The sequence below is a fragment of the Thermobia domestica genome, chromosome 14 (genome assembly GCF_964235325.1).
Source record: "Thermobia domestica chromosome 14, izTheDome1.hap1.1, whole genome shotgun sequence".
NCBI lineage: Eukaryota > Metazoa > Arthropoda > Insecta > Zygentoma > Lepismatidae > Thermobia > Thermobia domestica.
The window spans coordinates 141,875,085-141,887,517 of record NC_137467.1 but is presented as its reverse complement, the minus strand read 5'-3'; the positions used below and the strand labels follow the sequence as shown (position 1 = coordinate 141,887,517).

General features: G+C 38.8%; 1 protein-coding gene across 2 annotated transcripts in view; it reads left to right on the top strand.

Moving 5' to 3' along the window:
- The window catches only part of LOC145670362 (WD repeat-containing protein 55 homolog), a 51,807-nt gene that overhangs the window by 32,637 nt on the left and 6,737 nt on the right, over positions 1 to 12,433 (top strand). For both annotated transcript variants that reach the window (XM_081738946.1, XM_081738945.1), the window contains 2 exons: positions 4,435 to 4,508; positions 9,538 to 9,698. In XM_081738946.1, the coding sequence (XP_081595072.1) occupies positions 4,435 to 4,508; positions 9,538 to 9,698 (235 nt within the window). The remainder of the gene's footprint in view (positions 1 to 4,434; positions 4,509 to 9,537; positions 9,699 to 12,433) is intronic.

Sequence of the window (12,433 nt, the reverse complement as noted above, 5' to 3'; positions counted from 1 at the left end):
GAATATGAGTAGTGGTTGGGGAAGGTCAACACTGTCCAGAATTATTTAACAAAAGAACGAACATTTTATCGCAGGCAGTGTAATGTATATATCTCACAGAATGTCTAAACATCTTCTAAACGCTGAAGTCCGGAATCAGAATTTTCCGTTAAATGTTTATTTTTCTTTCCGTTGTTCGCGTAACACAGTTTCCGCTTAATGAAGGGAGTTTTACACGCTTTGTTCTCCAAAATTCATGGGACCATGAAATATTTCCGTTTAAGACAGTTTTCCGTTTAATAAAGGGTCCGTTGAAGACAGGTTTTACTGTATATATTTTAGAATTATGACGTCATCACCTCCTATGTCTCGACGCAGGAAGGTGTGAAACCATATGTAAGGTCTTCTACAATGCCTCTGGACTTAAAAAAACGATCAAATAGAAGAGTTATAACACAATGTACCATGAAACACCCGTATGGTACAAATTGTACCATGGGATCCCCAAAGGGTTAAAATTAGTCATTATACTGTTCACAATAATGATAGGATAAAAATGAAAATTTATCACTGTTTTCTTCTATTCTATGAAAAAATGACGCAGGCAAAAGACTTCCTTGCACCATGAACATTTTATATGTACAATTGCGTTGCATCCGCCAAGGGAACAGTCGGTATAACCAAAACAAAAACCAGATTCGACAAGTGATTCTAAAGGTATATAATTTGTTCGGTAACCTGCCTTGTAGAACCCAAACTAAAACAATCCAATGTATCGAGGTGATCGGAACTGATTCATTAGCATGGACACGTACTTTATTTGCTTGTTTCGTTGGTACATCATAACATCCGGATGAAACAAATTTCATGCTGTGTGCAGATCTCCTGCCATAATCTTTGATTGGTCGGAATCCAAACATATCAAATGGTTGTACAAATCGTGTGTAGTTCTTTGGAATATTCTCAACCATTACGTCTTTACCATCCGTTATCCAACTTGCAATGAACAATTTGTTTGTGACTGGACTCCAGCGATCAAGCAGTAGCAAGTTCAAACTATCAGGTTTCGCCATGGAAGAGAATACTTCGGTTATATACTTTTGGTATCCTTCTCTCGAAAAGTTCTCAGCCATACAGGAATTTTATTAGCTTATTGTAATCAGCATAAATTAGTCATTCAAATGGCATGATTACGAGGAAACAGTCTTAAGTGTAAACAACCGATTTGGCTGGGGTCGGGATATGTGTTACGGAAGATTAAAGTAGGAGACACGTATTTTGGCGTTTGGGCCCATACGCAGAAATTTCCGAAATACGGGGCTCCAAAGTGACCCTACATGCTATAACTAGGAAGCGAATGACGTTACTTGTACACAACCGATTTGGCTGGGGTCCGGATATGTGTTACGGAAGATTACAGTAGGAGACACGTATTTTGGCGTTTGGGCCCATACACAGAAATTTCCAAAATACGGGACCCCAAAGTGCCCCTACATGCTATAACTAGAAAGCGAATGACGTTACTTATACACAACCGATTTGGCTGGGGTCCGGATATATGTTACAGGAGACCAAAGTAGGAGAGACGTATTTTGGCGTTTGGGCCCATACGCAGAAATTTCCGAAATACGGGACCCCAAAGTGGCCCTATATGCTATAACTAGGAAGCGAATGACGTTACTTATACACAACCGTTTTGGCTGCGATCCGGATATGTGTTACGGAAGATTAAAGTAGGAGACACGTATTTTGGCGTTTGGACCCATACGCAGAAATTTCCGAAATACGGGGCCCCAAAGTGGCCCTACATGCTATAACTAGGAAGCGAATGACGTTACTTGTACACAACCGATTTGGCTGGGGTCCGGATATGGCTATTATAAGCCCTAGTCGAAGACATGTAGTTTTTCATCTGACCAAACCTGACAGGGCGGCAAACTTTACTTCCGCCACTGTGGACGGTTTCCTGACAGCACACGCCATATCGATTAAATATTAATGTTCACTCTCTTCCACAAAAGTGTACTGCCCGGTTTCCACACATCCTAGCCATAGAAATACAAGCGGAAAACGCAAACATTCTTTCGCTCCGTTGACACCCTCGTGGACAGCAGATCCCCCTCGACGGCTCGTGTCAGCTGAACATGTGCTCAGAATTGCATGGGCACCGCATACGCCAACTTCATGGCCTTATTGAAAATCTGCCAATATCGGACCCTGTACATTCGACATTCCTTTTTGTGGGACCTAACAACAAACACAAGTCTCATACTTTTGGATATATTATAACATATTCCAACCCAAGCCAACATTCTGTACCACTAACGTCATTCGCTTCCTAGTTATAGCATGTAGGGCCACTTTGGGACCCCGTATTTCTGAAATTTCTGCGTATGGGCCCAAACGCCAAAATACGTCTCTCCTACTTTGGTCTTCCGTAACACACATCCGGACCCCAGTCAAATCGGTTGTGTACAAGTAACGTCATTCGCTTCCTAGTTATAGCATGTAGGGCCACTTTGGTGCCCCGTATTTCTGAAATTTCTGCGTATGGGCCCAAACGCCAAAATACGTATCTCCTACTTTGGTCTCCTGTAACATATATCCGGACCCCAGCCAAATCGGTTGTGTACAAGTAACGTCATTCGCTTCCTAGTTATAGCATGTAGGGCCACTTTGGGGCCCCGTATTTCTTAAATTTCTGCGTATGAGCCCAAACGCCAAAATACGTGTCTCCTACTTTAATCTTCCGTAACACATATCCGGACCCCAGCCAAATCGGTTGTGTACAAGTAACGTCATTCGCTTCCTAGTTATAGCATGTAGGGCCACTTTGGGGTCCCGTATTTCTGAAATTTCTGCGTATGGGCCCAAACGCCAAAATACGTGTCTCCTACTTTCGTCTTCCATAACACACATCCGGACCCCAGCCAAATCGGTTGTTTACACTTAAGACCGTTTCCTCGTTAGTTTCTCTGCAGGCAAGTGTGTTTCAGGAATGGCATAAATGTGTAAGTATAATCCGCCGGAAATGTTGGTGCCATATTGAAATAGATTCATATGTTTCTTATAATATATAATTCCATTGCTTGTTCTGGCTACCCTTGTCCAAGTTTAAGCAAATGAAATTAAGAAAGATTATTTATCGCTGTGTGAAAAACCGCATGTTTAAGAAATATGTATGTAAATCGTTTAATTGGAACAAAGACAGGTTAGATATATTTCTTATGAAAATGTTCAGTCATGATGAAAAACTTTCAATGTGTACTCTAAACGTATATTTACAATGTTTCATAGAAATAGTGCTGTAAAAAAAGGATTTTTTGTTAACAAAGAATGTTTAGTGGAGAACCTTTCTGAACATTCTTTGATTTCCCCACGTTTCGTATATTGTGCCGTACTATCAATTGGTTGTTTACATAAGATATCGGTAACAAAGTCTATGATCATAGCTGTGAGAAATGTCTATATGAAACGAATGGAAGCTTTGAAGCAAAAACGAGATGAGGAACACGTAAGACAAAACAAAATTGAGATGAAAGCAGAATACCTTAAAGAAGAAGAAAAGGAGATTGTTACAACGGACCGAAGAGAAAGTTCAGGAGAAGATCGAAAAAGCTTAAGAGTAAAACAATATTAGCCAACTTAAAAGAGGGATAGAATCTATCAATACAAATATTTACAATCAATGTGACATTTTTGAAGGATTGCTAAAGATTTGTCAATATATGTACATTAAGTGTATTTAGATATGTAATTTTAAGGTTAATGGATTTGTGAGTGTTTGATATTGGTTAGTTACCGTACAAAACAGACTATATACAGTGAATATACTGAAAGTGATGTAAGAAGACAGGAAGTTTTTATCGCTCCAGGAAACAGTTTTTGAAAGTAGAGATAATATAAATGCTACAGGATATAGATATTATTTGTTTTTGAATGTTAGGGAATTTTATGGTTTGGTAAAGAAAGGTCATGAAATTTCATTTTGGAATTTTAGTAGACACCCTGATTATGCGCATAAAATAATCACTCAACAGTCCTTTTTTTTTTCGTTAAACCCCTTTATGTTAGTCCGTTAATGTGGTCTATTTAATTTGAGTAATATAAAATTTAATGCATAACGGAAGTGCATTTTGACAGAGTAAGAGGGGCATGTAACTAGACTTGATGAACGAATCAATAAAATTAGAACATTAAAATCCCAGTTCGTTTCAAAGGAAAAAGAAGAGTTTCTCCGTTCCTTCTAATATAAAATCAGTGGGCTAGAAAACAAAAGTACTCTAAAGGAAATCCATGTGTGCCTCAAGAATTCCGTTTATTTGTCTATAATTGTTAAAATTCTTATCATAATTTGTTGTTTTTAGCTCACCTCTAAACGTAATTTCTGATTATACATAACCGAGAATTTAAGTCATGTGAATTTACTAAAATGTGTTGATTTTTAATTTTCAGCGAGCCTATCTATAAGATGTATGTTCTGGATGAAAATCTCTTAGCTACTGGAGATGATGATGGTATCGTAAAGTGTAAGTAATGATTCTATGACTGATTAGAAAATGATTGCCAAACATCTTGATTTTGTTACTTTCCTTTGGTGAAGAGGAAGTTAGGTATTTACTTTTTCTGACAGGGCATAATTGCTTAGTGAGGGAGCACGCTAATGCTTCTTGCGCTGGTTCGATTCGGGTTGTGATTCGATCCCAAGTTATGTGAAATAAGATTTTCATTGCAATCAATAATTTATTTGCATGTATCATTTTTTCTTTACCTAAGGATATTCTGGGTGGGCCAAACTCAAGCATTTTTGATAATTAATAACCAATCCGGAAGGACTAATTGCCCATTTTTCCTAGAAGGTGGCGTCACAGGGGCATTGATGTAACTAGGGGAGAGGGGCAAACAGCGCTTGTGCCCCGGGCGTCGGATTGGGAGGGCGCAAGATTGGGCAAATATTTGGGGGAGCGTTTTGGTTTGGTTGGTCAGGGGGCGCTAAGACGAGTTCTTGCTCCGGGCGACAATTAGCGTATTTGCGTCGCTTCACAGAGGAAAGCTACTTACAGTTACTGAGGGAAACTGTCATCCCAAAATTTCATAGGCGGCTGAACTTTCAAGAACTGCAGTGGTAGCAAGATGGAATTCCATCAAATTATACCAGAATTGTTCGGGCGTCCTTGCCAGGAGTTTTTCCTCAACGCTAGATTGGTCGTAGAAGGCCTGTGTAGTGGCCAGTCAGATCACCCGACAAAACCCCACCTGACTTTTTCCTTTGGTGTCACCTCAAAAACAAAGTGTACGCTAATTCTATGGACAGTAAGCAACATCTTCATAAGTGATTGTTCTGAAGATCAACTATGTTCCGATGAGTATGTGTAGGAAGGCATATAAATATGTTCGTGTGCGTCTACAAGCCTTTATTGACTTAGGTGGTGGCCAGGTCGGCCACTATATTGAAAATCGATGACTTATGATTCAATTTTTGTAACCTAACCTAACCATTGCAACATGTTATACATATCTCAATAAAAATAACATCTATTCAAAACTGCCTAATTGAGTCTGTCCCACCCTGTAGTCCTATGAAGGTCATTATATATTTTCATATTGAAACCAAAGCGAGATTTAATTGGGAAGCTTCGGAATTCAAATCTAGGATTTACCTACTACAAAATATTATATACTTGTCCATACTTCAAAATGTTTGAGTTCTAAACAATGTGAAATAATGTTTTACGTACTTTCTACCTGTTAACAGTTGTGCATACTTATTTCATGGGTCACCAAGAAAGGCGTCATGAAAACGATTTTGTTAAAAAGGGGGATTATTTGCAAAGAAAGCATGTTATTGTATTTAAAATGAGAAAACCCAAATCAGAAATCTAGAACCAAAAATAAAATTTGTGAATTTCCGATTACGAAACGAAAATGGTACTAAGTTCATTTCCGGTCAGTACTAGTAGATATTTACATTACTCACAGCTGTGTGTTTAAATGATCATTAAATATTCTTCGTGGATAGGGGCACGGTGGTTCAGTGATAGAGCACACTCTTTTGTTGCTAGGAGTCTCTGGTTCGGTCCCAGGTTAAGGAGTTTATGGTGGACTACGTCATGTCTGTTGATTTTCTCAGGGTTCTCCCATTTCCTTTCACATTCTAACAGTTAATGTTAGTAATAATAATGATATCAATTTTCATGTAAACATTTTCATATAATCTGTCTCCTTTAACCTGGAAGGCATATTCGTGGGACGCAAAACCAATATTTCATTTCATTTTTTCCTCTTGGATAAATTGGTTAGCCTTCTTGTTCGTAATACAAATATCCTTGTGGGAGGGTAACTGGGAATGGATCTCACGTTAAGCTAGAGACTCCACGTCTCACTGTGTCGGTGCTAAAACGCGATGCTAACTTCCAAACAATGTATAATGCATTGGTTGATTGATGCGCATGGCCCTGGATTTGATCTATAAAAGGAAAGACATATTATAAAGTACATAAAATTCTTTAGTTTGAATGAAAGTGTACTAAAATATTTTTAAATTTTAATTATAACTTCGTTCATTATCTCCACTTTTTTATTCACTTTTTCGAGTATGTATACATTTTATTTATTTCTGGTCTACTTTTACCTATAGATTTATTTGCAGTGACATCCGCTTTTTTTCTAGTATTTCTATCTTGGAATCCTATTACGATATTTATCTTTCTTATCGGTAGTAAAGCTGCAGGAAAGGCTGTGTTAGCTAAGGTTATTAAAAAGTTTTTGAATAATAAAAGAAAAATATTTCTTCACGTGAAACATGTGAATTCAAGATTAAATCATAATTTGCTAACATTTGAACTCTTTGCCATCTGATATATTTCTTCACGTGAAACATGTGAATTTAAGATTAAATCATAATTTGCTAGCATTTGAACTCTTTGCCATCTGATAGTGTAACTTGGATTTCCTCAGCCTATTAAGAATCACAGCTTGCGGGAAGCTAATTCTATCTGTTCTCTGCATATGATTAGCATACAAGATAAGGCGGCTAGTCGTATCACCACTGGACAGTAATCATATTAACGCGAAAATTTCGTAATCCAGAGTTGCTTTTACCAAAGAGAAAATCACGCCAAGTAGACTTTGTGGTGGACAAACACCGTGTGCGTGGGTTTTTTCGGGGTTCTCCCGTTTCCTTCCACTTTCTGCATTCCACCATTTCATTCATTTCTCATCATCACCGCGTCCTTTAGCCTAACCGGCATAACCGTGGGACGTAAAACTCAAATATTTCATTTCATTTTTCTATTACTACTACTAAATTGTGCATTATTACATTTTAAATAACGAACATCGAACAACAGAATGAATAGACACTGAAATTGCTGAAATGATTTCTAGTATTTCGGTGACCCCAAATACTACGAAGAGCATTTAGTAAATTTCTTGAAAAGGATTTAAATTAATTACTTAATTCTGTTGGTCAAAAGAGAGTGCTCAATATATCTGATATAAATAAGTATTAAAGAAGAAACACGTTTATTTGGAATTTAGCGCCTCTCACGTAGATCTACAGCTTATGTACAGTCTTATTTAAAAAATGGCCACCCACCTGTCTTTGAAAAGCCCTGCACTCTTACCTGCAGTTGGGAGTGCGGTGGCTCAGTAGTAGAACGTTCACCCCTGGTGCATGGGGTTCTTGGTTCGATCCCAGCTCGCGCCAAGTGAAATTTGTGGTGGATAAACACGGGGTGCGTGGGTTTTCTCGGGGTTTTCCCGTTTCCTCCCACACTCTTCCAGGTCTATTGTGATTATTTAGAGTTGAAGTATTAAAATTTTTTGCGTACAGTTGCCAGAATATGGGCTTTTAAAGCAAGATGGGGACCATTTACAAGACTGTACATCCAGATCTCACGTGTACTTTCACTAGGATCAGACTCGGAGGACGCGTGCAATACACATGAGAACATTCAATATGAAAGGGACTTTCTTATCTTCTCAAAATACCACTTTCAAAGGTAGATCCTTTTGAAGAACTGGAGAATAGCCGCTTAGAGTTTGTACAGAAGAAAATGTAGATACCTCTGATAGTTACAGGTATGCTGAAAATAAGAGTAAAGGCGTAGTGTAACTAGTCTAAATAGAAGCATGAAGCATGTTCTGTCTCTGTATGTAGAGATAGTATGTTGATTTGAAGCACTGTACGACAAACGTTTAGAATTTTTGTGCTGCTATTATTATTGAATTACAAAATCCATTTTAGGACTATGCAGTCAACTTAACTTGCAAATTGTCACGCTTAGGTACTGCTGGCTACACCCTTTTCCTTTCTAACATTCAAAATGACTGACAATTACATGTGACATTCCCTCTTTCTCTCCACTATTTTTCCCTTCTTTTTCTCCGGTCTTCTTTCTATCGTTGAGCGATTCTAGACTTGAGGCCTAAGTGTGTTTAATTCGTTTAATATTTTAAATATCTAGTGTTAATAAGTAACAAAAATATTTTCATATTCGACATTACTCAAAATTAAGAAAGAAAAAAAAAAAGACTTGAGTGCTTATGAGTTCGAAATCGCTTTGTTTCAGATAGCGGAATAACTTCTTCCCGTTTGGAAAGAAAAATTAATATTTGCGCGGAATTACTTTTAAGATAAATGTAGACAGCAAGATATAGCACATTGTAGGGACCAACAGAAAATCATAATCCTACTCCAGTGAGCTACCTTATGAATTCCTCAGCCCTTATTCTCGTGAGTTAGAAAATCAGTATTTTTGCAGTTTACTTCAGAATTAATATACGATTAGCTTTAGTTAAATATGTCAGCTTTCAATACGATATGTCATATCACATTCTAAAAGTATTCAATATATTAGTTGAAATGCCTGGGCTTCGTACGATAAGAATAAGATTTATGGAAAATATTTGAAAGGTATGTTTGAACCGCGATTTTCGCATTACCTTAGGATGCGTATTTCAGTCAAAGTGCAAGTCCAACTTATTCAAGAATATTCAAGAGAAATTTTTTGAAGAGATTCAGCCTTTTTCCCGTGATAATGAGACAGATAACGTCGATTTGAACGTGGAAAAACAGAAATTGCGTCTGAGAAATAAGATATTCGAATACGCGAGGATACGTGTCCAACTTCTTAGAAGTTAGATATTCGAAAATTTCGGAACACACGTCTAGTTATTATTAATGTGGACTTTATATACCGAGTTTCATCTTCCTAACTGAAGGAAACTCCTTTACCGGTAGAGTACGCATAAAAAATACGCGTACGGTTTTTTTTCCCTTCACTTACCTAGAATTATGCCAAGCCAATGGTGTAGATTTGCATAAGGGACAAACATTCTGCTTTATATGTAAGATTAGGATTTTGTGTGCAGTAACTGAACCAAAAGGATTTCGATCTCAAGTTTCGTTCTAAATGCTTTTTAATTAACTTAACTAGTAGTTTGTATATATTACTGTTTACAGCAACATCTAGTAAATATACAGTACATCATATGAATGACATGTGTGTGTTTCTGTGTGTTAATTTACTACAAAGTAAAATGTAACTTTTACAGTATGGGATATGCGAAAGAAGGATCCTATATTTAGTCTGAAAGAAATGGAGGACTACGTGAGTGACTTAATAGCGACTGAAGCAAAGAATTACTTAGTATGTTCCAGTGGAGAGGGAACAATCACGGCCATCAACCTGAGATCACACAAAATGCACTTACAGGTATGTTTGTTTAATCAATAGGTAATTCTCATGAAAGTATCTCATGTAATTCCAGGGTTCCTACTCATCTGGAGAAATCTTATTTTTCTGACTTCCATGACAGGTGTCGGATGACGTTGGCATATACAGATGGTGATCAGAAAAATGGAAACACCTGTAATTGGCAACACGTCAGATGTATGGGTTGGCAGTGGTGTCGTGGCGCCCGCAGCGCCGGACCGCTGGTGGTGGTGTGTTAAGTCGGTCTCCATAGTACGTCAGGCGCAGTGGAACAGCAGTGTCCAGTGGCTGCAGCAGACGGAGGTAGTGTAAAATGGGAGACCTCTCAGATTTTCAAAGAGGGCAAATTGTTGGTGCGCGGTTATGTGGAGTGAGTGTGACGGCAGTGGATACTGTGTTAGGTGTGTCGCGTGGGACAGTGTCGAAGGTGATGACGGCCTACACAACACACGGGAAAACCACATCGGGGAAGCGGAACAGTGGGCGGAAGAAAATCATGAGTGACAGGTCACGCCGGGTATTAAAGCGCATTGTCACGCAGAACCGTCGTGCCACTGCGGAGCAAGTGACGGAGGAACTCAATCAGCACCTCCCCCACCCTGTTTCGACAATCACAGTCCGCCGCGAATTACATGACATGAACTTACGGGGTCGTGTTGCACGGGCCAAACCGCTCATCAGGGACCATGACGCTTTCGCACGCCGCAAATGGTGCCGCGACCATGCAACTTGGACCGTTGAGGACTAAAAACGTGTGATATGGTCGGATGAGTCATCCTTCACCCTATTCCCAACCACGGGCCGTGTTTGTGTGGAGAACGCCCAAAGAAGCTTATGATCTGCAGTGTCTCCGCCCAACTGTGAAACATGGCGGCGGCTCGGTGATGCTGTCGGCCGCCATATCATGGTTTTCATTGGGTCCTGTGGTCACACTTAGCGGACGAATCACTGCCAACGATTATGTCGTAATTTTAGGAGACCACTTGCATCCTATGGTCCGGATGTTGTTTCCGGACAATGACGCCATCTTCCAGGATGATAATGAACCCATTCACACAGCTGGCGTTGTTGCAGCGTGGTTTGAGGAACATCGGGATGAAGTTCAACACCTCCCCTTGCCCGCCCAATCCCCAGATCTCAACATAATTGAACATCTGTGGTCCGTCTTGGAAACACGACTCCGCGACGGTTTCCACCTCCATCCTCTCTCATAGAACTGGCCGATGCCCTGCACGAGGAATGGTGTAAAATTCCACTTGCTACCATTCACGACCTCTATGCCTCCATCCCTCGTCGCATCAAGGCTGTTCTGAAGGCGAAAGGTGGCCCGACACCATATTAATCTGGTAAATTGCAATTTCGTTCAGGTGTTTCCATTTTTCTGATCACCATCTGTGTATATATAAGGAATAAACTGTGAATATTTACATATGAAAACATTTATTCTATAGAGACAAATAGTAATCAATTGCTCATATATACAACAATAAAAAAATAGCAATAAAAACAAAATAAGTATTTTAATGGTTGGCTAAGGTGAAACTGGTGTACAATTAATGTTCGAAAAAAATATATTTTTTAAAATTTCCGTCTTTTTTCCTGTGTTTCCCTGACCTGCACCATTTTCTCTGAGTTTTGATTGACTTCCTCGACCAGTAGGAACCCTGATATTCCTTTTATTGTCTGCAGGTGAATATGATTGTCTCGCGTTTTCAGTGCGTCTACTTACTTGAAAATTTTTGCAATCCTGGAATTGGATTGAAATTTACAGTGGGATCCAGAATGTAACCTTTTTCTCTGTTTTTAAGTGTCAACTTGTAAATGATGAGTGAAAATCTTTGAAAAATCAAGTTAATGAATTTAACGCCAAAAGGGCAATGAAGGAAGGATGTAAATAAATAATTTTACAGTAAAGTTAGTAGCTTTTAACTGTAACTATGTATATTTTACTTGTGACGTACACAATGCGGCAAGAAAGTCCTTAATTATTATTATTATTATTATTATTATTATTTTGCAACCAGAGAAAATGACATAAAACAACAACAGCGCCACGAACGTACATTTTGTTGAATGATTGGAGCCAGTTTCAACATGCTGTGGCCAGCAGTCAAGCAGTAGAGTTTAAGAATGCTACACACTGCGCAATAATTCGATTGTTTTCAGCGTGGAGTAGAGATCTGCAATCAATCTTTGTGTAGAAATGGAAATATTGGGAACGAAAATTCATGGCATACTATGCGTACGAGCATGAACCGTTATCTAGAACAAGCATATTTGAGTGGCATAAATGATTCTCTTGACCAAAGTCTGGATACACTCAAGTCTTCGGTGATTACCTTTCTTGGTGCCAAGGGACTCTACCCCAAGTTTTTTTAAGAAAGCCAAACCATCAATGATAAGCTTTTAGCTCCTATTCAGAAACCATGAAGCGACTATTTCAATGAATAACCCTTGTCAGTTCACAATTAAATCAACTCCGGCAGTTCTCCACAACGAATACCTTTTTACGGAACTGTAATATTGTCAGACAGTTTTGGGACAAAAAACAGGTGACTGTCATTAACCATCCACCGTACTCACTAGATTTGGCTCCAGCGGACTACTATATTTTCCCCAAGTGGATGCGCTACTTAAAGGTAGGCATATTTGAGGATGTAGAATTCAACAAGACGTCTTTAACGAGAAGTCTGAAGGGCATCCAAAATGGTCAATACATAGAAAGCTGAATGCAC